Raw genomic sequence first — 26786 nt, 5'->3', positions numbered from 1 at the left:
GCATCTAAAAATAAATGAATTTGATAATATAGCTCAAAATGTAAGTTGAACGATTTAAAAGCATTTATAATACGAAACTATCTAAACAAATTAAAAAACTTCTTGTCTTGTTGGATGGTGTTCACATATTTCAGAGGCAAAAATTGAGTCATAGCTAGGAACATCAATAAAGATGACTGCAGAAGCCACCACCACAAACCTACTCTTGTTTTCTGCCATAGAATGGCCCTTTTCCCCAACAGAGGAGAAATCATCATCATAAGATGCAGTCGGAATTTGCACACCTTTGCAACATTACATCGTTCTTTATATTACATAATCTCATATTCGATGCCAGTTACAGTTATGTACAACGTAGATATCAAGAGAAGGAATCATAAATATTTACACATACAGCTGTTTCAAGTAACTTCGAATCCGGACATACCCTATCTTTATAGGGCCTTTAAAGCCAATTTGCTTGAGTGATGGACCCTAAGTGCAGCCAGCCTCAGAATAGCACGACTTTTGTACAAACTGTAAAAGAGCGCCAATAAGCACATGAAATGAACTCACTGGATGGATGTTATTCTTGTCATGATGAAAATGAGATCAGAGATTCCCAAGGAGGCAGTTTTAATTTTCAAATCAAATTTGTCAACTAAAACACTTTAACTGGAAAACATGTTCCACTTTTTCAATCTAGCCAATAGAAAACAATTCGTTGACCTCAGAGAGCAACATGTTTACTGTAAATGGATGTGCCTATAATATTCGATTTTACCTTTTCTTTCTTCTTATAGTTTCCAATTTTTCGTGTAGAAGAGCAAAGGCAAATAATACTGTAACACTAAGAAACAATCATTTATTACCAAATTATTTCCATAGTCAACAAGGCATTTACTCATCCCCTTTCACCCATTGTTTCAGTGAAGTTTTGATCTTTTTCAATCTAACTTCACACGAGTATGGACAAATGCAGAGCTCTTCTATAACTTCAACTATAAATAGATACTTATATCCTGATGCAATCCACCAACCGGGCAGTCCAGAAAGTGATAAAAAAATAATGGTAGACATAAAAAATTTATCTCCTCCTCGATTCCCAAAATAATAAGAAAAAAGGGAAAGGGGATGATGGGCAGCCTAGATCAAATTCTTTATTACCGTTTCTTTTAAAGAAAGTGGTTAGGCCAAATCTCATGTTTACAATTTGTTGGTGGAATTAATATTCACAAGTAATTGTCTCCCTACCTGAACTTTAGTTTAAGTCACAAGCATTAACACTCAAAAAATTGGTTCTAAACAGTGCTGAAGTATACTCCATATAGCAAATGAGAACTGCCTAGAGGCCATCAGTGCTGAAGTATATATCCAAATACATGCACAGACTATAATTCCAGACATCTACCAAGTCTAAATAGTAAGATAACAGCATTAACTATATCTTCCTTTAAAACGAAATTAGTCCTAGAAAACTTAGAAATATACCTCGCTAGAGGTAGTCCCCATGTGGCTAGAGAATAGAAAAGCTTCCCTCCATGCCAAATGTTTAGCACTTTCTCCACTTTATTCATTCCTCCCAGTGCTTTCGTCAAGGCTGCAAGTCATAAAATATGCGTGAAACTGCGGGACTCTTCCAAAGCATGCCACCAAATCTGAACATAAAGGAGATTCATCAAGGAAGGATCCCCAAGTTGTGACTAGTTAGGTTAAGTCAAGTTGTTTTGGTGTATGTGTATGTGTACATAGTTGTGATTTTATTTTACATGTAAAATTCTTCAAACGAGCCTCATAGGGCCCCCCCAAAAAAGGGGTATATTTAAGAAGTGCAAATCCTACCTTTCTGGAGCTCTTGAGGAGTCAAATTTCTGCATTGTCAAGACAAATAAATTGCGAGAATTCATAAAATCAATAGTCATAATCCAATTCGTTCGAACACTAAAGTAAAATTGTAAACACGTCATGTACCTGAGCTTTTGGGTTTGCCAAAATGCATCTAGCCATAAAGTCAGCCACCCCATCCACCACATGTTCCTCACTAACAATAACATAATTTTCATTGTCCACAAACTGCTAACAATTTGGCAAGTTCCAGGACCAACATACATGAGCTATTGGAACAATGCAAAGCAATACCGCTTCCGAAGATATGAAATCCGGACCCTGGTAGGTTAGTTATTTTGTCATTTTTGCACAAGAAAGAAAATAAAATCTTCAATATCTCTTAAGAGGAAATTCATTTACCCAACTAAGCATGGTCCTACCTTAAACCCAAAATAAACAAATATAAAATTGAAAAAAACGTATAGCGTTAGATGAATTCCCATACAGAACGAAAAGTATAACTTGCTCCCTCCAGCACTTCTTCCCAATAATAATAATAATAATCCAAACACACAAAATAAAAAGGAGAAATTAATCAAAAGAAAACCTGATGGGTCTCGAACAGAAAATTGCTGGTAGATTTTTCACGGAACGATTCCAGTTCGTTCAGGAGGCAAGCAGAATTCACAGCTTCCAGAAGCCGATCATGAAGCTGCAATAAATTAAAAAAATCATGAAAAACAAAAAAAAATTGCCACAAAACATAACTCACGCAATAAAGAACCAAACACGTACATCAGAGGGGCAGTTCTGTAATAAGGTAGGCGAACTCGACATCTGCTGGAGGAGCCTAACACTATGTCTGTTTTTGTGTTTTGGCCCATCTTAGCAAAACACAAAATGCTGTTTGGATATATAACTTGCACACCTCCACTAGGTGTGCAAGTTGTATTTTATTTTATTTTTTTTAATTTTTTTCTCTCTCCTTTCTTTTCTCTATCTTTCTTGTCGTCTTCTTCTCTTCTTCTTTTCTCCCTCTTTTTTCTGCCGCCTTCTCTCTTCTCTCTTTCTTTTCTTTTTCTTATTTCTTCTTTCTTCTCTCTTTCCTTTTCTTCTTCTCTTTTTCTTCTTCATTTTTGTTTTTCTGGTCGGTTTCTTTTCCTTGTTTTCTTTCTTCTTCTTTCATTTGTTTTTCTGTTTGGCAGAGGTTTGGCCGATGTTATTTTCCTTCTGTTTTCTTGTTTTTTCACGTATTTTTTTTCTATCTATTTTGTTGTTTGATCTAATTATTTTCGTGTGATTTTTCCAGCAAAACGCCCAATTTTTTGCCATTCGCGTTGCCGCCGCCACTGGAGTCAACGCCTCTTCTGCCGCGCGAGTTTACGGACTACAAATTGATCTCTTCCTTTGATTCAAGTATATGAGTTTTGGAGGTGGGTTTGTATGTGAGGTGAGGAAATGGCGAATAGGGTCGGAGATGAGACTGCTGAAACAGAGCCGTTCATGTTTTTCTCCGGTCAACTGCATTGTTATTCTTTCTTTAAATTTAGGATTTTCCTTTTATATTATGAACTACTTATATCAATGTATTTCTATTGCTCAACAATATGTGGGTTATTGAGAAAAATTACCACTGATTTGTACATTGAAATTCTTTTTTACATATTTCAAGAAATTGATTTGGGCAAGTTGTCGTATATAGTGTCGGTGCACTGTACATACCTGTTTTGCTGCAGTGTAATGAGTATTTATTGCAATAAGTGTTGAAGTGTATATCAATTGGGACTATACACTATAATTTTCTGCTACTACTATTTTGGATAACATTTCAGTGACAGCCTTATCATTATGTTTACTGAAATTGGACCATTGTGGCAGTTCATTATTTAACTTTTAAGCTTTAGTGTGTAGTGCATAACTGATATGCATTGTTGTGTCAGTGTTGCTTTTTACTACATTGACTGCAGTCATATTATTTGCAAGTTGTTTGTGAATGCTTCACATGGCAATAGTGTCACTTTTGGCATATTTGAGACTATAACATATATGTTACTTATTTTGTCTATATATATAGCATTCATATCATTCTCTAAAAAAACTAATGCATCTAAACTTCAAAGTACAAATGCTTGTATTGGTTATTGAGTACGTATAGTGTTGCACTCGGGGAACGGTAGCTTGCATTCCACTTTTGTTGGTGTTCTACTTGTGAACTATCATATTTGTACGTTGATTGAAAAAGGTACTTGTTAATCCCTTTAATAATTCTGATTTTATGTTGTTTGCTATGTCTCACCAAGCCTACCGGTGGAGTTCGGGTTGTGGTTATTTAAGCTAAAGTTATCTCATGAAACTTGCATATCTATTGGATTATTAGGTTCTTTATTTGTTATGATCTATTCTAGAGTTGGTTCTGTAAAGACAGATATGTAGTAATATGTACTTTTATAGTTGGCTTTTTTAATTCAATCTTGTCTAGACCATCCTTATCTTTCATCTTTGGAGTTAGTTTATCTACATAAATTCAAGTGATATAATGTGTCTTCTACTAGTGATGACCCTTGCAGTGAATTACCATGCTAAGTTGCTAATTATTTCTTGTTTATGTGAGCTACATTCATATGATTTGTGCTTCAAGACAACTTTGTTTTCCTTTTCCTTCTTTATGTTGCTGGTTTTGGGCACTCTATGAGATGTAACAGTTGCTTACTAAATATATACTTAACATATTTTCAGACAATGGAACCTAGTGTATATGTTTTTTCCCTGTCCATCTGAGCTATATATGCTATATATATATATAAATTGTAATAACAGAAGCCAATCAGATGATGTTTGTTTCTTGTTCCATGGTGGTTATGCGCTAGGTTGCAATATGTTTCCCTGGAACGCTCGATATCTGTTTTACCTTGGCTTAGTGTGGTTATAATATCACACTGAAGAATGAAAAATGCAATGTCCTCCTTTCTACAATAGGAATTCCACCTTGTCTTTGATCCGTTGGTCAATACTACACCTTTTATGGTGTCTCATTAGATGCAGTGGCAGAAATTGACTCACTCTCTTCTTTTAGCGCCCAGTAACAGCCAAGTTATATTTTTTAAAGACTTGATCAATAACTCAAGAAGTCATGAGGATAACATAAAGTAATTCTGAGAACTTGGTGAACCAATGATCCGGTTGTACTTCTATTTTGTTCCAAGTTTCTAACATATAACATATGAGAATTCCAATTTTTACAGTAGAAATAACTTCTTGTTTGAGGTTCTTGTAGCTATCTTATTCTCTTGCTTCTAAGCATTAGCAGGATTTATATGCTTGCTTATGTTGGCATCTTTTCTGGAAAACCTGGGGCAATAGGAGATTCTATATGTGGATTGGATATAGGAGACCATTTAAATATAGGATAATTATAAAAGATCCATTCACCCCTCAGCCATAATCTGGAATAGTCTTCTTCATGAGATAATTGGATAAGAACATGCTTCAGATTAATAGCAACAACAGAGACTGATCCACGGAGGTCAAGCTTAATCAATCTGTTCTTAAGGAAATTTAAGCTTGGGAGGTCATGTGAAAACTTACCAATGAGTGCAAATTAAGTCTCTTTGCCTGCAATTCAGTCTCTTCTAAGTTGCTAAGTTGCTAATTATTTCTTGTTTATGTGAGCTACATTCATATATGATTTGTGCATGTTTGGATTGTGAATGATTACAACTCTTTTTGGCAGTGAAGAGTGTGAGAGAATTAATTTGTATGAAGAAAATGCAAATTATTTTCAAGAAGGGAAGATAGTGATTCTGCTTTTGGAGAAAGATAGAAGTTTTCCTTTAAATTTATTTATCTTGCACCCCTTAATTTATGTTATTTTCTTTTTTTAGTGGCGTTGTCTGTTTTTCTTTATATTTGACGGATCGTAAATGAATTGAGTGGAGCTAAAATCATATCATTTAAGTTGGATTTGAATCTTTTATGGACTTTGAAAGTTTAAGTTAATGGAATTCGAATGAGCTTTAAGCATGTTTATCACTATTATATGTATTTATATCAATAAATCTATGATTTGTAATTTAAATTTTAAAATTCACCTAGTTAATTTTATTAATATGCGATTAGTAAAAAAAATAAAATTTTATAATTGATACAATCTGTCCATTTCACTTTTTCTTAAAATAAAATATGTTCAATTTAAGTCATATAAATATATATAAATTGTATGCAAAATTATTTTTTTATATTTAATATGCTATAAATATTTATTTTCTGTTTGTTCTTAAATATGATACAATTAATATAATCAAAATATAATTCATTATTTGTAACATATTTGTATCAAAAAATTAATATGCACGGACATATCATAAATTCATTCTTATCTTTTAACTAAACTTTATTTAGATATAAATAAATCTAATAAACAAAAAATAAATATGACCTTTACAAAAGGGATTATTAAAAGGGATTAATATGCACGGACATTATTGCTTTTGTTAGCTAATCAAACTATACCTACTCTATCACTCCCACAATTATTATTTATTTTTTTTCCATAATCACGACATTATTATGTCTTATTCCATCTAACTCACCAACCCTACTTTATTCAATAATTATTTATTTATTTTCTACATATATATATATATATATATATTTCAAAGTTTGGAGGATGTTTGATATCAAATTTATATATTATTCATCTGATATTACATTTGGACAGAAGGATCTACAAAATTAATTATAAATAATTTTATATAAAAATTTAAATTTATCAATATTTTGAAGAGAAAAACTTCATTTAAAATGAGATTTAGATTATTTAGAATCCTTTAAGGGTTGTTTATAAGTATGCTTTTATTTATAATTTACTATAAAAAATGACGGTCTGCAAATAATTTATCTTGTACTGGGATGTCACTGTATAATATGACTTAGTTCTCATATTTCAATTTAATCGGACCGTATCATTTATCTTATACACAAAAATAAATAATCCCGGTGAAGAAAAGAAATTAAAAATACAATTTACATATTACTTTTTAGTTAAATATATTTTGAGAGACGTTATTACTTTATATTTAATATGATACAATTAATATATAATCAATTATTTTTTTATATTTAATGTGATATAAATATCTATTTTCTGCTTTTTTCAAATATTATTTAAACTGTAGCATTGTTTAAATATTGTGCTTATTTTTTACGACACTGTCATATATAATCAAACCCACAAAGACGCAATACCCAAACGACACTGGTTCCTCCCAGTCATCTCGGTATGATAAAGTTGTATGGAACTCGAAAATGGAACGCGTATTCATTGAATTAATGCACGAGGAGTTCATCACACACCGACTCCAATCCTCCACATTCCCACCTTCGATGTGGGCTCGTATAACCAACAGAATGAACTCAATTACGGGTCAAGGTTGTCGGTTTACGCCGGTACAGTTAAAAGGCAAACTTAACAGACTTCGTCGTGCTTGGAGTCTGTTGAACGACATTCTTAGCAGGGGTACTGGATGGGGGTGGGACCCAAAATTGAATACCATAACAGACGAGATATGACGTTTGGAGGAACTGTATCGGGTAATAAAAATATTATGCTCTCATTCTATCTTCACTTAACGTGCACGAAGGCTCTCTTGCCTGCAACGAACGTACTCTTTCACAAACTAATAATATGTCATGCCAATCGGTGAATGATTTCAGGAAAATCTAGACTATAAAAAAGTTGTCCAGCGTGGCCTTCAACGATTTGACCTATGCACTCAAATGTTCTCACGGAACACTGCAACTGGTGGGCTCGCTCGTTCATCATCTCAAGCAACGCCGAATCATTCATAACAGCAACAACGTAGATGATGAAGAAATGGATGGCACTCACTCGGGCACCCGTCGATCACGAGACGAGTACGAAGATACAGCATTCTCTCAATCACAGCTCATGACGTCCGGGGAAGAATTCTTTTCTTCACCGGGATCAGCGCTTGTGTCTGCTGGTCCGTCTGGAAGCGGTTGTCGGTGCTGACGTGTTACTAGTGAGTTGCACGCTAAGAAGTGTGAGACAATGGATAGGTTGAATGAATCACTACAAGGGAAGATTGACCGCACTGGGCCCAAAGCTACTGAATCGATTGAGCGGTGCGTAGATGAGTTGACAAAGTTTCAGGATCTGCCGGACATTATATTCACCACCGCGTTAGAGCATCTTCACAGTCACAACACACGCACGATCTTCTTCGTCTTAATAAAGAAAATAAACACCGCTGGTTGTATTCATTGGGCAAGTGAATGTAATGCCCGGTGGTTAAAATATTGTGTTGCAACTGGTTAATTTATGCATAGTTATGCCAGTATGGTTTACTTAGATTTCAATCATACCAAGTTCGTAAAATTTTAATTAGTTTCATGTCCTTATCCATCGTACGTCTATTGTATGTAACTTACCCACTACTTTTGCATGTTTCTATTTAGAAATACATCAATGACTGGATATATGGCCAGCTCGAATGTTGGTGGAGATTTGGAGTCTAACTCCACAGGCGACAACCCAGGGACACCAAGGACTCCAGGAAGTAACGAATCTGATGTTCCAGAGGAATTTTATGCATTTAGAGACATAATATGCCCAAAATTGTTTAGGAAAAATGTTCCACGTAATACGTCAGCACTGCAGGGAGCAGAGTGGGTTGCTAAGATAATGACAACTCCACACCAAGGACGTTTTTTTGACAATATTCGCATGACCAAGCCATGCTTCTATGCTTTGGTTGGTGCATTAACTTCTAGAGGGTTACGCCGCATGGTCAGACGTCTAGGGTTACCTCAATCGAGGAGGTTGCACTCTTCATGCAGACAGTCGGCATGCATAAAAGACACCGCGACAATATGGAGCGATTTCAACACTCACTGGAGACTATTCATCGTAGATTCCATCGTGTGCTTTTTGCTTTGTGCGCAATGGCGCCAGAGCTAATAACTCGTCCGGATTTTACGGGTACCATCCGAGAGTGGCAAGTAACCGTGATTTCTACCCATACTTCAAGGTACATTTCAGCAGTTTCCACACCATTGTTCATAGCGTAATTAATGGAAGCTAGTATTTCACATACTAAGTAATTAATGTAACTATACTGTGCATTGCGCGTTCGATGAAGGACTGTGTCGGAGCGATGGATGGGACGTTGCTACCTACTTGGGTCCCTCAAGTTGACCAAAACCGATACCGGTCGCGTAAAGGTCAACTTGCACAAAATGTACTAGCAATATGTGACTTCGATATGAATTTCACCTATGTCTATGCGGGGTGGGAAGGAAGTGCCGCCTATGCTCGGGTCTTGGACCATGCAGTATCACAAGATCAAAATTTTTTATTTCCGCCGATCGGTGAGACGATGAAATATATTTGCTACATTGCATCGAATATCTTGCTTAAAAAGAAAGTAGGTGGTACTAGCGGTTCTCCTTATGACAATGTCTTCTTACAATGCAGGTAAGTATTATTTGGTCGACGTGGGTTTCGCAAACTACCAATATTTTCTTGCTTCTTATCGAAGGACAAGGTATCACCTACAAGAGTGCAGGGGATAAGGTCGTCGCTATCAGACCCCACAGGACATGTTTAACCATGCACATTCAAGGTTATAAAATGTAATTGGACGTTGTTTTGGTGTACTGAAGAAACGTTTTCCAATATTACAGTGGGGGATGTCGAGTTACCTTCAAAACCACCAGGTCGATATTGTAATCGCATGTTGCACACTTCATAACTTCATCCGAAGATACAGCAACGATGACATCATATTCAACGAATCGGATGAAGACACTCCTCCTGACATGGATTCATTTTACCATATGGGACATCCAACTACTTCTGAGTTAGAAGCTCAACGCACCCTCCAAGATAACATAGCGCTACAAATATGGGCAGCTCACCATCCAAATAACCCACAACGATGGAACAACTGGACAATCATATCTAAACTATTTAAACCTTTTGCTGATATTCATTCACTCTGCCTATCGGTCTAACGCTATAGGATCATTTAGTAGGAATCAAGTGTAGGATGATATGCGCTTTTTGTTGACATTGAATAAAATATGTGATGCATTAATCCAAGCAATAATGGCATTTCATACATTAGCAACTCGTGCAAATGGTACGACGTTGCATATTACTATTTTCTGACCATTGTTCTGTGCAGACATGGCATATCGTAGATATCTAGAGAGTGTTGGATTTCCACAAGAGGATCACTGGACTTTAAATGTTGAGCAGCGATTCATGTGGATGATACTAGACGACAACACCAGAACGCCCATGAGAGACGATGCACGTGCAGAGACACAAATGGGTCATTGGGCACGTGCATTACGAAGACATTTTCGATACCCATACACACGAGAGCAAGTCCGTGCTAAGTTCTACGAGTTTAAAAATCGATTTCGCCAGTTCCACGGTATCACTCAGCTAACAGGGGTTTTTTATGATATTGAAACATTTGTTATAGTGTTTCCCTCCGAGGTACGACCACACGCGTCACGGGTACGTCATGTTATTGCAAATGTAATGAGATCCATTTAACAATTGTCATTTCAAATTACATACATTATTTTGCAACGCACAAACACCTTTTAATTGACCCTTTTGCAGCACTTTCCATTGGCTAGACGGTACTATCATTATCCAGAGCAACATTATCCCAGTATGCTAGAGGTTTGGGGCCTGCTGATGTTGCCAGATGTTCCTGCTGAGGCCCACGGCGATGCACCAGACAGCGAGAGCAGTCACATCGTGCGTATTCTAGTGAAAGGGGGCCAGCATGCATCAATTGTCATATCGGATTCTACTGCCCCATCGTCACAGACACATACACACATTGCCAGTTAGGATGCAGTGGAACATGTAGCTCGTGGCGATGTTGCCCCACCGGTGCCACATAGTACCCAGATAGCCGCACGACGCAGTCTTGACATGGGTTCAGAAGTGGGGGAAATTGGATCGTGGACTGATTATATTCGTCGATTTGGCATACAGCAGGATGGGGGTGCCCAGTCGTATAGTGAGAGCGACAGCACAGCACGCTCACGCCGACCACAAGGACTCCCACCACGGCGGTGTGACGGTCCTTAGAATTACAATGGCCGAATATGAAAACTCTACGTCAAATGTTGATTTAATTAGTAAAGCTGGAACAAGTACTCGAGCAGTTTGTCATTGTCAAACGCATTTGTTTCTTATATGTCGTGCCGATGTGTTTTAAAATTCCCTAAAAATATGACAACTTTATATGGTACAAGTAAAATATTTCCTCTATTCTGTTTTTAACTAATCGATACTAATTCACTGACCTTTAATTATTTAAGTATTTTTTACTCAACACATCGTTCTTTACATGACAAATAATATTTGTAAAAAAAAAATTCAAAAATATTGGGCAATATATCATTACTGCATGTGTAATGCAAAGTGGCTATTGTTCGATTTATCAAGCAATTATTTTCACCACGAATATAAACGCCCATGAAATTATTTTCACCGCACCGATTTAATCTAAACAAATCTATTCAACACCAAAGCAACTGAGATTTAATTATTTTTTTTAAATTATTTTCATTATATGTATTATATATTATTTAATAAATAATATATGTGAAAAGTAAGCAATAATTACTACTAAAAAATTATTATTAACTTATGAAATCATTGATATTAAAGATATTTACTTTCAATGCTACTTAGTTAAGAAATATAAAACTTTTCTACCTAATGGAAATACTGTAGCAATTCCGTACACTACTGACAATATATCAGTACTATATACCTAATTCGTATTTTTATTACTTCAATTATCTAATAAAATTTATCTGTTCGCATGTAAAATTTTAACGAATCTATTTTCAACACGTTATATAGAGCATTTATCGCTGGATTACAATTTTTTTCAACTTAGACCATTTAAATATTTTATACTTATAATTTTTCCTATTTTAATGAAATATTTAAGAAATTTGAAATTTGAGGACAATATACCAATAATACATACGTGATTCTAAATTTTTTATAAAAATTTTATATATTATATTTTTTTATTCCAAATATAAAGTCTAACAAAACCATGTAAGAGACAATACTACAATATATTCAATCATGCATTAAAATTATAAATATTGTTTAAAATATAAAAATAAATGCCTCAATAAAAAAAATTACTTAACATAAATATATATATTATATTTCACTAACAAACAAAATACTATATACATACATATATATATTACTAAATATATATATTAAAAGACATGATTTGACAATGAACAGTAACTCATGTCTCCCAAATCCCAACATCAAACCTACACCACTTATTTTATACTATTTTATATTATATCAAAATACAAATCCAAACATACCATCTATTTCAAAACACATACCCTGTGTTTGGATTCGATTTTGGGCCATCTCAAACCGATTTAATGTTTGGCTTTACAAATTTTATCGGTTTTTGTTTGATTTTGAGGCATTTTGTAATAGTGGGTCCCATTTAACAAACATATTTTGTTTATCAGACGGGCCCACTGCTCTTGGAGGAGGGGATTTTAGTGGGGCCCCCATGATGTGGATTGCACCCATTTTGAATTGTATCTTCCAACCCATTTCATTATTATTATTATTATTATTATTATTATTATTATTATTATTATAATTAATTAACAAGTATAAAAGTACTACAATTGGTGTTATTATTTATGTGGATTTTCAAATTATAAAAAATTGAAGGATGCATTAGAGAGTTGATATACATGTTAGATGTATAATATTTTTTCCCGTGAGATTTATATTTGATTTTTAAATACAAATATATTTTATTTTAACCACTCAATATTTTGTACGTAATATTTTCTACATCATTGGAATAATTAAAAATTTTAAAAATACAATTATAACAATCTTACGCGGTTAATTCATATATTACATTATTTGAATAATATATTTAAATTTATCACCTCGAACAGAACGTCTAACAAAAAATATTGTTAATCCATTACTAGAGTGTATTTAATTATTTATAAAAGTGTATTTACATAAATTATTATTTTTCATTTTCATACATATATAATTAGAAAATAATATTTATTTTAATCCACTCACAACTAAATAAATTATATATATTTTTATACATATATATATATAAATATATATAAAAAAGAGACATGATTTGACAACAAACAGTATTTTTTGTCTCCCAACTACCCAACATCAAACATACCATACTTATTTTATATTATCTCTAAAAATAAATCCAAACATACACACTATCTCTAACTTATTTTTATTTATCTTTGTTTCTCTCTCTCTATCTCCACAAAATACCCAAAAACAAGTTAAAAATAAAACCAAACATTATGTTCCTTTCTTTTTGTCTTGTTGTCATAGGAAGAATATAATTCTTCCTCCTTCAAACATACATCATTTTTATATCCCAATTGAAAATAAGTCTCAACTTTTTGTACATACACTGTGTGTAATTAATACTACCAATATGGTAATATAATGGTAAATTATTATTATTTTTTAATTACGTCTAGTTTGATGCTCATATATCAAAGGGTGTCTAAAAAGTTTGAAAAAGGTGGATTGAGTCTACGATTGTTATTGTAAAAATAGTTACCCGTTAGCAATTCATGAACAGGCCCCGATTAAAGATTGATAACTTATCTAATTTTAGGTGTATGATCGTATAATCCGGTCTTATCCCACGTTCTAATTCAACAAACACCAACAATAATAGTCATATTTTCTTATGCCATATTTTATCCAACTCAACCTTATTAACCATTTATCTCAAATACAAAAAGTAAACAATGTACTCTTAATAATGGTATCAAAAACACCTCTTACTATTAAAACCTTTAAATACTCCAGTAAATTCGAAAATTCTATTTAAATGGCCGAAAATAGCCTTATACCTTTTTTTTTAAATCGCGAATGGCCTTATGGCTTAATATGTAAAATAATAAATTTATTTTATTTCTTATTATAATCTATATAGCATTTCGAGTTCTTGTAAAATTAAAATTTAATAACTCAAAGTAAAAATAATTAAATAATATGTTATTTTTATTGTAGATAAATTCAAATAAATTTAAGACAGTGTTTGGCCCAATCGATATCCTAAAACAAAACGTCTAAGAAACAAACCTTATGTTTGGTTTCAGTTTTGGGCCATCTCAGAGATGGCCCAAAACAGAAGCAATGTTTGCCATTGCTTATTTTGTCATGTTTTTGTCTTGTTTCTAAGTATTTTGTCTTGTTTTTAAGTATTTGATTTTTAAATACAAATATATTTTATTTTAACCACTTAATATTTTATACGTAATATTTTCTACATCATTGGAATAATTAAAAATTTTAAAAAATATAAAATAATATAATTATTCTACGCGGTTAATTCATATATTACATTATTTGAATAATGTATTTAAATTTATCACCTTGAATAGAACAACTAACAAAAAATATTGTTAATCCATTATTAGAATGCATTTAATTATTTTTAAAAGTGTATTTACATAAATTATTTTTTTCATTTCCATACATATATAATTAGGAAATAATATTTATTTTAATCCACTCACAACTAAATAAATTATATATATTTTTATACATATATATATAAATATATATAAAAGAGACATGATTTGACAATGAACAGTATTTTTTGTCTCCCCACTACCCAACATCAAACATAACATACTTATTTTATATTATTTCCAAAAACAAATCCAAACATACACACTATCTCTAACTTATTTTTATTTATCTTTGTTTTTCTCTCTCTATCTCCACAAAATACCCAAAAACAAGTTAAAAACAAAACCAAACATAATGATACTAACTTATCTCTATTTTTCTCTCTTTATCTCCAAAACACCCAAAACATTAATTCAAAAATTACGTAAGATTTTTCTCAAGCAATTGCCAGAGGCGTCCATTCTCGGAGCGTAGGGCTTCCATATCTGATTTTACGGCAGCATTTCGTGGTGGCCGTGACGGTGGCAACATTCGACATCGGCGACCTCCAACACTGTCTTGGCTACCATTGGTGGGCCTGTCAATCTGGAAAGCCCGCTTCTACACTTTTAAATGGGCCGTATTGATAGTTTATTTTGGTAGATGGAAAATAACGTACAACTTTTATCTAATGATGTAAGTATGGATTGAGTGTGAGTATCATGTGTCTTAATCCACAACAACCTATGTTTGTATATAAACACATAGGGTAAAATTAACAATAAATTATTATTGGTTGCAATAAAACTACTTTTCTGTTAATAGATAATAAATCTTATTTTATTATGATGGTATAGAATTCATAATTATCCATATACTTAATTACTTTACTGCATACTGACTCGGGAGAAAAATGCAATTTACCTTTTTATGATATTATAAATGAATAATTTATTCTCTTATGAAAATATTAGCAATTTTCCTCATATGTATTTTAAATTGCAGCAATTTATCCCTCTGTATTTCTAAAATGAAGCAATTTATCTCATAAATAAGAGGCTAAATTACTTTATTTTAATTAACGCATGAGGAGTAAATTGCTATTTTTTGTTTCTTTATTGGAGAGTAAATTATCATTTAGGATTAAGTATCAACTGAATTATTTTAATCTTTATGGATAATTACACTCTCCTCTTCTAAAATTTTGTGTAATTACACATAAATTTTGTATGATTTTTAAAATTACATCTACCATATTTGAAGTATCTTTTGTCTAACAAATAAATTCATTCGACTGTCAAATTCATTTAATTTGCTTATATGAACAAATAAATCGAATAAAAAATCTATGTTTATCCCCAATTGACTTATTATTGATTTATTACTGGTTAAATGATTTTTTTTATAATCAAATTACCCCCGTACGTCTCTACACGTTAATGAATATAATGAGGTATATCTTCACAATTACAAAAGTAATTTAGTCGGAAAAAAATTATTTGACTTGCAATAAATTATAATAAATCGATTGATGACAAGTATCAATTTTTATTTTTTTTTATTAATATCAGCAAATTTAATTATTTTTTTTATTAATAAAAAAATTTATTTATTAGACGAAATCAAATATCAAATACTAAATATAATTTTTTAAATTATAGTAGGTATACGTTTAATTACACCAACTCCATGGGAGGAGAGCATTCTTTATTAGCTATTACAAAGTTAATGCGTTAATTTTTTATCGCGCAATCTTAAATTAAATATCAAATAATATATTTATTATACCTGTGACGTTATTAAATTAAATCTTATTTGATCTTTTACATATATTATAGCCAAATATTTTTGAAAAATTGGAAATTAGTGGCGAGAAAAGATTTGGAAAAACTATAAATTAATCCCCAAGAATGTATGTATGCAAATGATAAATTAGGGTTGATAAAAACCCCCAAAAATCAAATTGAAAGAAGGAGAAGAAGAAGAGAAAAGGACAAAGTCAAAATAGTCAACTCTGTTTCTGAAATTCAAAAATATTTTTAATGGGAAGAGCAGCAATAATGGAGGGAAAATTTGGGTAATCTTGTCCGATTCTAAATTACAATCCCGCCCCGCAGAGATCAATAAATTAAAAAGAATACCACAATAAATATAAAGCCCTCTCCCCAAAATCCCCTGTACACGTTAAAAATTAAACCCTGTCTGGTGGTCTCTCTTTCTCTCTCTCAATTTGCTATGCAGAAGCCTTAGAATATAGATACAACTCATCTGTACGTATCGCCTCGGTTACGTTTTTCTTGCATATTTCTGTTGCCATTGGTAAGATTTCTCTTCGTATATTCTCTTTTTATATTTTTCTTTGTTTCTTTTGTTATGGAGTTTGCATGATGCTGGGTTTTTATTTACTTTTTCTCATCTGGGTTTTTCTTCGGTTTGTGATTTGTTTTGGGCAGGATTTGGAATTTATATTGGTTAAGATGGGAGAGGGGAGTGGAGAAGTTGAAGATGAGTTGATTGATCTGAACAAAGAACCAGTTGAGAGAAAAAGAAAAAGGGTTGAGAAGAAGAATTCAACTGATAAGGGGAATGAGGGGTCTGATGGTTTACCTAAAACCGGGCGGGTTTCGAGGTCAAGGACATTGGCCATGAGTGATGGTGAAAAGCAAGTGATTAAGATGGAAATAGTAAAGATGGAGGATAAGGATGAAAGTAAGGCGCTGGCTGTGGAGGATAAGGATGAAAATAAGGTTCCTGTTTTGCAGAAAAGGAAAAAGATGAAGGGTAGGCGAGGGAGGCCCCCAAAAAAGGAAGGTAAATGTGAGGTTTCCGTGTTGCCGAGTCATCCAAAGAAGGGTAGGAGGGGGAGGCCCCCAAAACTGCAAGGTAAACGTGAGATTTCCTCTTTGAGTTATAGGAAGAAAGACGGCAAGGTAATGGAGCGGAAGAAGGTTGGCGAGAGTCCTAATGGGACTGGTCGAGGTCGAGGAAGGCCAAAAATGAAGCGAAAGCGGGGAAGGCCACGCAAGACTGAGAATGGGAGTACGGGGTTGGTGATTACAAGAAAAAATGTTAAGAAAAATAGCGATCACATGCAATCTGCAAAGGGGGGTCCAGCAAAGAGGTTAAATTTTGCTACTAACGATTTAGAGAATGGTGTAATGCTGCAGAAAGTCACAGTGGGGTGTGCTGAAGGAAACGACCTGGGGCTTAGGGAACAGAAGCAGTTAGTGAGGGATCAAATAGTTGCCATGCTTAAGAAGGCTGGATGGACTGTTGAATACAGGCAGAGGCAATCCAAAGATTACCAGGACGCTGTTTATGTTGACCGGGAAGGAAGAACTCACTGGTCAGTTACATTGGCTTACAAAAAGCTTAAGGAGAAGATTGATGAGGGAAATGCAGAGGATAGAGATGTTTCAGCATTTAGTCCTATACCAGAGGAGACACTTAGCATGCTGTTTCGAATCACTACGAAAGGCAAGAAAGCAGGCAAAGTGAAGAATAGTGCAGGAAAGACTGTAAAAAGAATGACAAAGAAGGAGCCATCTAAAAGTAAATCCTTAGAGGGAAGGATTAAATCAAGATCAGGTCGGGGCAAACAACGAATTTTGTTGGCACGTAGACCTCGTGATGGGTCTGATGGTAATAACTATGAACTATACGAGGGAAAACGCACCTTGCTCTCATGGATGATTGATTTGGGAACGGTTCCGCTTGGTGGGAAGGTGAAGTATAAGAGAGGGAGGGGTAAAAAGATACTACTTGAAGGAAGGGTTCTGAAGGAAGGAATCTGTTGCGACTGTTGTAATATAACACACACTATTCGGGACTTTGAGTCTCATGCTGAAAGTACACCGGGAAAACCGTATCAGGACATATATCTTGATTCCGGGAATTCTCTTTTTCAGTGCCTAGTAGATTCCTGGAAAAAACACGTTGAAACTAATAATCTTGGTTTTGTTTGTGTCGATGTGGAAGGTGATGATCCCAATGATGATACATGCAATGTGTGTGGTGATGGTGGTGACTTGATCTGTTGTGACAGTTGTCCATCGACTTTCCATCATGGCTGTTTAAGTATTAAAGTACGATGCCGGACCTTTTTCGCTTGCTCTTCTTTTTTTGTTGTTTTCCATTAACTCTTTAATACATTACATGCCCCAATTTGTAGCATTTTACAAACTTGATTTTCATGTATAATTGCTTGCTCCACACTTTGTAGCATTAACTGTTTACTTTGAATAGCCTGAAAGCTTGTATTCATATTTCTTTGATGTTTGTTGTGATTCTTAAACCAGAAACTAGGTTGGATGCTCGACGCTCAACCTGCAAAGCAACTCTCATGCTTTGTTATATCATAGAATATCCTCCAAATTTGCTATTATTTGTCATTTCATTGGTAGTCAAACGTAGAATATTGGATATGTGATTTTTTAAATGATTGTATAGTATCCTTTAGAAGATGAAATGCCTATACTTTTTAGTTTGACTCGTATGGGATATTATGACAGCTACAAAATTCAAATGATACACACTCGTAATTCTCTCGCCTCAGGTTCCTTCTGGAGATTGGCACTGTGTTTACTGTTCATGCAAATTTTGTGGAATGGCCTGTGGAAGTACCTCAACTACTGATGGCGATTGCAATTTATTATCTGAATTGCTCACATGCTGTTTGTGTGAGGAAAAATGTAAGCTTGTTTTACCCCTTCCAGTTATTAGATTGTCCCAAAAATCTACAATCTCCTTGTTTCTAAAGTATATAATAGGTACTTGTTGCACTGATTGTCCGCAACTTTTACTGTTTTGCAGTTCATGCACATTGCACTAAAGGGACCACTGCCGAAGATTTTGATGATGAAAGCCCATCCTTTTGTGGGGAGGAATGCTCTAAGGTATTCTGCTTGATAATATGATGTGAATTAGTCTTTTCTTCTGAGAATTTTTATGTGATTGCCATACTGCTGCTTGAACAGCAGGACACTTCTATTAAGAATGCAAATATTCTATTGTAGTGATCTTTAATGCAACGATATATATTCTTAGTTATGATACTAGATAATTCCAATGCAACTAAAATGCCAATTCAACTAAAACCAGAGAAATTGGTGTATTGTTTATCATGCCATGGTTTTTAAGCCAAAAGTTTTCTTAATGTGGGAAACTTGATGGTTCGGCCATCCCTTTCCATAGGAACTGAGCAGACTTTTCCGTGACCAAACCGGTAGAAAAGATCAAGAAAAAATTGGTAGTTATGGTTGCTTTTTTCTTGAAGCATCAGGATATGTAAAATGTTCTAACAGAGTAGAGCTGTAAAATGCAGTATGACAGGTTTTGACAGCGTGAAATTGGTCTTCATTTTTTCTCCATTCTGATCGTCCTCCATTTATTTTTAATTCCTTCTAGCTCCTGCGAATTAGCTTTTGGTGAATAACCAGATTATGTATCACACTTTTGGCACACATGCTGAGGAACTTACATTGTACATCAATGTAGATTCTTTTTCTACATCCACCTCTCCTGTATTAACATTTCCCATCAGATACTTTTTATTGGTTGAATTTCTTGGTTGATCATTTATCTCATCTTATTGATTTATGAGTCCTGTTCTTATTGCGGACTTGCATGATCTGTAATGGTAGCAGTATTTGATTTGATGAACTTGACCATAAGAGTCAGATCTATTTTTCTGCACTTCAAGTAGGCTTTCTTTTAATAGAATTAGCAGTACATGGCACACCCGATGTGTGCGCAAATTTAAAAATTATAAATAATTATCTTTTATATTGATGGATTGGTTATTAGTCATGGGATAGTGGTTTTAAAACATAAAAATGTGTTAAAAGTCGAGGTGTGTCAGTGCAAGTTTGAGGAGTATTGTAGTAAATTCAATGAAGGCACTGAAAAGTTGGTATGAGAACAAGCTTTCTTTTATATGTATCTTATTGTTTGTATTATTCTGAATTCAATTTCCCATTTATCTTAATGGCCTTTGAAATATTTTAGTCTAACCTTTTACATTTATTTTGGCGCTGATACATCTAGTGCCTTTCATCTGCAGATTTTTGAGCAGTTACAGGTTCTTCTTGGGGTTAGACATGAACTAGGAGGAGGATTTTCTTATACTGTTCTGCAGCATCGTGTTGTCAATGATGATGCATCTCGCAATGGTGACTCCTCAACAGTAGAAAGCAATTCCAAGTTAGCTGTTGCTTTCACTGTTATGGATGAATGCTTTCAACCTATCATAGATGAGCGAAGTGGAACCAATATGATTCACAATGTTGTTTACAGCTGTGGGTAAGCACTTTTGCATCGTCATTCTGCTATCTATGCCATACTCTACGCTATTAAGTCAAAAATTGTGGGGACATGTTCTTGTGATGGTAATTTGATATTCCTCTGAAGAAAATTCTGTTCATTCTTGAACTTGCCCTTTTTGTTTTGTTTAGCCATATTTTCTTCAATCTATGAGCATTCTAAAGTAAATGGGACTTAAATCAAATTTTCATGTGCTTTCTGATATATTGTTGAAAACCAAGGGCCCGTTTGGTTGTGTTTTCAATGAGATTTTTTTCACTTTTCACTATTTGGGTAGTTGGGATTTTGTTTGGTCAAGCCATTTTCATTGAGAATGCATTCCTATTTTAATTCTCAATTTTTCATTGAGAATGTCAACATGTCTTTTCTTGTTTCAAATCAATTAAAATTGTTTCAAATGGCAAGACTCACTTTGATTATTTTATAATTTTACATGTTCAATCAATTTGGTCATCTGTCACATCAAAAATATATATACCTATATTCAACATTCTCACACCTATATACCTATATTTGAAAACAACTAATCCAAACATATTCTCAATTTTCGCACAAAAATCAATAAAGCATTTCTACACATTTCCAATTATTGGAAACTGAAAATGAAAATGAAAACACAACCAAACGGCCCCTAAGCTTTTGAGCTGTTATCATTCATGGTAGTGATTAAAATGCAAACTAAAAGCACTGCTTCTCATATCACAATACTTAGACAGTCCATATTTGACAAAATAGTTCCTCTCTTGCTTAGGCTGTAAGTGTAACGAGGTTATCTATGACTCTGCTAGCAATCACATGGGAGATATTTCATTTTTCTATTCCAAACAATCTTCTGCCTGTGTTTGTATAACCAACAAAATCAGAGTTGGGTACTATTTGCATTTGATTACTGTAAAGATAAACTGGATGTTTCATTCTTCTATTCTGCATTCTTGTTCCCAGGTCAAATATTAAACGGTTGAACTATGATGGATTTTACACCATTATCCTAGAGAAGGGTGATGAACTTGTCTCGGCGGCATCCATAAGGTTATCTACATTTTCACTGTATAGTCTATTATCCGTATCTTAAGTTTGTTCACATTGTTCTTTGTTGAGCATGTGCCCATATGTACCTCAGTAGGATTGGATTTAGTGATGATTGCAGTTGGGCTTTAGTAGGATTGGATTTAGTGATGATTGCAGTTGGGCTTTTGTGGAAGGAGCCTACATTCTATAAATTACAGAAATATCTGCTCAGGATTGTTTCAATTATCAACATTGAGAATCTTACTTGGAAGAATTTTTTTTTGGGTGATAATGTGCTTTCTTTATATTCAGTTGCCTTAGCTAGTTTCTAGTAACAACCTTTATGTAACTCAACACTTTCTCCAATTAGTCTTGACTCCTGAAATTAGTTAATCTGATTTTTCCTCTTGAAGTTAAATCTTCTATAACTTCATGTAACCTGACCTTGAATTTTGGAAGCATGCATCCTTCCTGCAAAGATGATGAAAACTAAAAGGACTATATTCAGTAATACCTTTGTGTCAATATTGATATCCTTGAATTCCTTTTGTTCGGAGTTGCTCATGTTGTATTCTTTCCTTCATGATTGGCAGTTTGAGGATATGATCCTATTTTGAGATCAGATACTGACTGTGTATTTACGCAATGACAATTTCTTTCTGTGATCTGTCAAAATAGAATCCATGGGAGTAGGTTAGCAGAAATGCCTTTCATTGGGACTCGATATATGTACCGTCGTCAAGGCATGTGCAGCCGGCTTTTAGCAGCAACTGAAATGGTATGCTTTTCTTTCCTTTAAAGGCGCATTTTTAGTCTTGTGCAATGTTTTCCAAGTTCCTTGGTGTCCTGATTGCTGGTGCAGTGTTTCAGCATCCTAGATTATCCCATATGATGTGTTTTTATACAATCCATTTGAAATTTTGGAGGAAATTCAGTTTTGCTGTTTCTTAGTCTGGCATGGTTTATTTATTTTTATTTCTCCCAACTGTTGTTTGTAATCTTCTGTATATATTTCTTCTCAGGTTCTCTGCTCACTTGGTGTTGAGAAACTGGTAATACCTGCAATATCTGAACTCAACGAAACATGGACAAAAGTATTTGGTTTTGTTCCCCTTGAAGAATCAAAGAGGCAAGAACTGAGGTACATGAGCATGATTGTGTTCCCGGGGATAGACATGTTGCAGAAACCTCTATCGGGGCATCAGGATAATAAAGGGCTAATGAATTCTGCAGGTATTTCATGGGTTTTTTTTTACAGAACTTCTGATCAACTTCACTGTCATTATACTTAGTTTTGCAACTGTAACTACAGGGTGCACTGAAGTTACAGCTGAGGATCAGAATATGCAAGAAAATCCTGCATCAGATTCCAAATCTCAGTCGGATGTCAAAATACAAAATCAGTTTGAAGCTGCTCCAGTTAAATCTAGTGCCAATGCACGTGTTGCCTCAGCAACAGAGTCCACTGAAGTCGAAACTCACAATCAAAATACTCAGGAGGAGCAAATTGACGATACTGGGGTTCTAGCTGCATCAGATCTTGATCTCTCTCCCCGGCTCAAAATCGAAAATAACAATGATGCTGCTGTTGAATCTGGTGACCCAACGGCTGTAAGTTCCTTTAATGAGGCAGATACCAAGTTTGGGACAGTTAATGATGGTGAGGCTTTGGACACTGGAAATTGTCTCAATCAAATCGATACAAATGCTGATCGCAATGATGAGGTACCACAATCTGCTGCTGAAACCAATTCTTGTTCAAATGGGCTTTTGTCTGAAAATGAAAAAATTGTAAATTGTAATCACCATGACATTCTGGAGGAGAACCCAATGAAGCGGAGAAGAATTTTGAGAGACAGGGGTGCTCTATCTCAAAGAAACAGGTAGAGTCTTGAAGTTGATGAATGACACCTTCAAAATCCCTTGATTTGTAGGGGAGCTTACCCAAATGGAAATATGGATATGTTTTTCCTTTTTGGCTGAGATGTCTATAATTAACTTGTATAGAACATTAGTCGGACATCTTTCTGAAATGGTAGCTTAACTTGGTGCCATGAAATTTTAAGTCTCAGTTAGAAGGATGAGGTGCATAAAACCTCGGTGTAACTGAAATTTTGTCATAGGGGAGGAATGTGAAGATGACATGGAATCGCTCATTAGCTGCATTTTAAAATTTTTGCAACATTATTATGTTAAAAAATACAACATACTCACGGGACCTTATGCTAAAGACCAACCAACACAAGGTTCTTGCTGTTTCCACCACTACAATTGAGGAAATTATAACTAGATTGATAATACATGCATGACAATGAAACCTAATACCAATAAAATGCGAAATCCAGTTAACTGGCTCATTGACGGATGAGTGCCAGAGGAGCCCAAGGCATTTGCCCTGGGTCCGTTGGCAGGTGGAAATGCCAGAACTGTGCCTGAAGAGGGCACCACTGTCGATGTTGGAATACCACCAGATTCGGATGGTGAAGGTGCTGGACCAAACAATGAATCTGGGACTACTGTGGGTGGAGCGATGAGTGGAGGAAATTGCTGTGATCCTGCAGAAAGATCCAACAAAATTTAAGCACAGCAACTGATATCAAATCAACAGCTATTAGTTGCAACTAAAAACAAAGAGGTAGATTCAAACAAGAAAGTAGGAACTAACAGTAAACATCATTTACCTGGGCATCGAGGTTGGAGGGATGTGGACAAACTGCAGAGAAACAAAAAACAGACAAGAGTTGTATTCATCTTCCATTTCTATGTCAAAAGCAAAAAAGAAGAAACACCTACTAGTTTCCTACAACAAGAAATCTTCTTAAGTCTACTAAATATGGGGCGGGAGCTAAGAATCAGTCTGAAAGCATACATGGCTGATATGCTTCCATTTACAAGGCCACCGTAACTGCATGAGGTCACATTACATCCAGCACTTGATTGTTGCACGGTAGAATTTCCTATCATGAGATTGCTATTTGGGCACTGCATGCTTGAACAAGAAACTGCCAGTGAAGCCGGCATGCAGTATAAACTGCAAGAATCCAAGTAACTAGTAGTTAGACGTTTCTCTAGGAAGGGCGTAATGTGCATATATGTGAAATTGTTTACTCACTTCCGACTTCCTTGTCCACAGCTGCACTGCACACAGTGACTAGCAGCTATAGCATAACTCCCGTTTGGCACCACCAAGCCATAGTCCGCAGCATAATTTGGGAAATTAGACGCGCAAGCTGCAAATTGCATTATATAGTGATTCATTTCCAAAGTTGTCCAAGGAGGGAACTAAGACTCTCAGCTAATCCTAAAGGTATCAAACCCGAGCTTTGATGCACAAAGGTAACAAAACGCAGTCCTTAAAAGCAAAAACTTACCTAATTTATGCAGTGGAAAAAGTGAAAAACACAAATCCCAGAATGTTTTCTTCTTACAGCAAGCATTTCTCTAAGTAGCACTTACCCCCCACAAATGTACAGAAAAATGGAAGCAGTGATCACAATCAAACTAACTGATAAATGGGTCCTCAAGACATCATTGGTGACAGACAAGATATTGTTCATATACAAAATCGAGTACAGAAACTGCATTATCACCACATCATCAAAGAACTACATTTACCACAACAATCAGAACAACCAAAGGACACAAGAAACCAGCGTTAACTAGAAGCAGAATCAAACTAACCCGACAATGGAATTGCAAGAATATCACCCTCCTTAATGTCCGCACTCCCCAAAGCATTCACATTCATCAAATCACTCACAGTCGTCACGTACCTCGCCGCAATCCCGGCCAACGTATCCACGTCCCGCACCACGTACGACATATAAACCGCCGGTAAATTGTTGTCGCTATTATTGAAACAAGTACAGGGCAACGGAATATTCAGCTTTGTGCCTACACTAATGACCGAAGGGTCCGAGAGCTCGGCATCGGGATTCGCCTGCTTAATCTGATCAGCCGACACGAGACCGCTGTACACGGCGGATGAAATGGAGGAGAGCGTGTCGGAGGGGCGAGTCTTGTACGAAATGGAGTTGGATTTACGAATGCCGTCGACGCAGGAGCAGGGGATGGGGATTTTGAGGAAGAGTTGCGAGGGGAGAATGTGGTTCTCGACGTCGGGGTAGGAAATGTCGATGGCATTGGTTAAGAGGAGGGAGATGGGGTCGACGGAGAAGATGGAGGCTACTTCAGAGACTTTGAGGTCGGTGTAGAGGGTGTAGCCAACGAGGGAGGTACAGGAGTCGGAGTTGGAGCAGGGTTCAATAGTGGACTTCGGGGTGGCGCGTGGGAGGAGCGCGCCGAGAAGGGAGAGGACGAGAATGATGATGACAGGTCGGGAAACTGGCGGCATTTTCCACCGTGGGTTTTAGCGGAAACTATCAAGAACGTGGCTGGCTGAGCCTGAGCTGAAGAAGAGCAATTACTATGTCGGATGTGGAAAACCGAACATGAATGGAGTTCAAGACTCAGCGTTGCGACTCCGGAGCCGATATCAGCTGCTGCTGATCTTGCACTGAGTGAGAGCAGAATAATGCAGGCAACAGCAGAGCTCAGCGAAGAGGACAAATGTTTTTTGAATAAAAGTAGAGGCACTGAGTGTCAGCTTGTCTGATTATGACAAGATTTATTGTGCTTTCACTAATTTGCCCTCTTAGGCCATATTTCCAGTCGTTTATAATTATTTTTAAGTCTAATATTGGGTTCTATTCTATTGTGTCAAAAATTGAATCCAACCAACACAACATTATTTGGGTTCTTATATTGGTGTTCGATTAAAGCTATCTCTTTATATATTTCTATATTTACTCTTCATCGATTATTCGTATTATTTCTGATCTAAAACAGTCAATTACATTAAATATTTGATAATTTATCTTTCAAATAGTTCACTAACAAATTTAACAAAAGCCGTTGTAATTCTTTATAGCAAAGATGTTAGTAAATGCATTATTAGTATATGAGCTAATAATATTTTAGCAAATTATCAATAAAAATAGTAAACAAGTTACATATACTAATTTTGCACCTATTGCTGATCAAAATTTAAATTCCATTTCTATATATATCATTTATTTGATTGGGCCAATAAAAGTAGGCCTTGTCGGCTGGTGGATTACGGGCTGGCCCAATTATT

At 35.0% G+C, this 26786-nt stretch overlaps 3 protein-coding genes across 3 annotated transcripts; 1 reads left to right on the top strand and 2 right to left on the bottom strand.

Moving 5' to 3' along the window:
• Positions 1-434: 434 nt before the first annotated feature.
• LOC148789139 (uncharacterized) lies at positions 435-14872 on the bottom strand. Its single transcript, XM_088877530.1, has 7 exons — positions 14766-14872; positions 2602-2656; positions 2414-2518; positions 1940-2052; positions 1822-1850; positions 1471-1579; positions 435-516 (listed from the first exon to the last, which is right to left on the bottom strand). Exons 1-7 carry the CDS (start codon positions 14870-14872, stop codon positions 435-437), a joined length of 600 nt encoding a protein of 199 aa, XP_088733656.1.
• A 1609-nt stretch (positions 14873-16481) lies between these two features.
• On the top strand, positions 16482-23805 carry LOC105155378 (uncharacterized). The gene is made up of 9 exons (XM_011071249.3): positions 16482-16639; positions 16774-18405; positions 18876-19011; positions 19133-19215; positions 20382-20620; positions 21584-21670; positions 22328-22427; positions 22672-22882; positions 22962-23805. The coding sequence occupies exons 2-9, from the start codon at positions 16798-16800 to the stop codon at positions 23534-23536; spliced, it is 3039 nt and encodes a 1012-aa protein (XP_011069551.1). The 5' UTR covers positions 16482-16639; positions 16774-16797; the 3' UTR covers positions 23537-23805.
• On the bottom strand, positions 23789-26232 carry LYM3 (Peptidoglycan-binding LysM domain-containing protein). Its single transcript, XM_011071248.3, has 5 exons — positions 25331-26232; positions 24762-24879; positions 24519-24680; positions 24331-24362; positions 23789-24204 (listed from the first exon to the last, which is right to left on the bottom strand). Exons 1-5 carry the CDS (start codon positions 26001-26003, stop codon positions 23936-23938), a joined length of 1254 nt encoding a protein of 417 aa, XP_011069550.1. The 5' UTR covers positions 26004-26232; the 3' UTR covers positions 23789-23935.
• Positions 26233-26786: the final 554 nt, after the last annotated feature.

Source organism: Sesamum indicum, linkage group LG2, assembly GCF_026168435.1.
Source record: "Sesamum indicum cultivar Baizhima isolate 11 linkage group LG2, ASM2616843v1, whole genome shotgun sequence".
In the NCBI taxonomy this organism is placed as follows: Eukaryota; Viridiplantae; Streptophyta; class Magnoliopsida; order Lamiales; family Pedaliaceae; genus Sesamum; species Sesamum indicum.
The sequence above is the reverse complement of the archived record's forward strand: the minus strand, read 5'-3'. Positions and strand labels throughout refer to the sequence as shown.

Excerpts from the sequence above, each read along its gene's own strand:
- LYM3 (XM_011071248.3), bottom strand. The coding sequence starts at position 26,003 with ATGCCGCCAGTTTCCCGACCTGTCATCATCATTCTCGTCCTCTCCCTT. Across the intron at positions 24,880-25,330 it reads TCTTGCAATTCCATTGTCGG|CTTGCGCGTCTAATTTCCCA; the intron begins GTTAGTTTGATT and ends TGCAATTTGCAG. Across the intron at positions 24,681-24,761 it reads TGTGGACAAGGAAGTCGGAA|TTTATACTGCATGCCGGCTT; the intron begins GTGAGTAAACAA and ends GGATTCTTGCAG.
- LOC148789139 (XM_088877530.1), bottom strand. The coding sequence starts at position 14,872 with ATGTTGCCACCGTCACGGCCACCACGAAATGCTGCCGTAAAATCAGAT. Across the intron at positions 2,519-2,601 it reads TACAGAACTGCCCCTCTGAT|CTTCATGATCGGCTTCTGGA; the intron begins GTACGTGTTTGG and ends AATTTATTGCAG. Across the intron at positions 517-1,470 it reads TGGGGACTACCTCTAGCGAG|TTTGTACAAAAGTCGTGCTA; the intron begins GTATATTTCTAA and ends GCTCTTTTACAG.
- LOC105155378 (XM_011071249.3), top strand. The coding sequence starts at position 16,798 with ATGGGAGAGGGGAGTGGAGAAGTTGAAGATGAGTTGATTGATCTGAAC. Across the intron at positions 19,216-20,381 it reads GTGGGGAGGAATGCTCTAAG|ATTTTTGAGCAGTTACAGGT; the intron begins GTATTCTGCTTG and ends TTTCATCTGCAG. Across the intron at positions 20,621-21,583 it reads AATGTTGTTTACAGCTGTGG|GTCAAATATTAAACGGTTGA; the intron begins GTAAGCACTTTT and ends TCTTGTTCCCAG.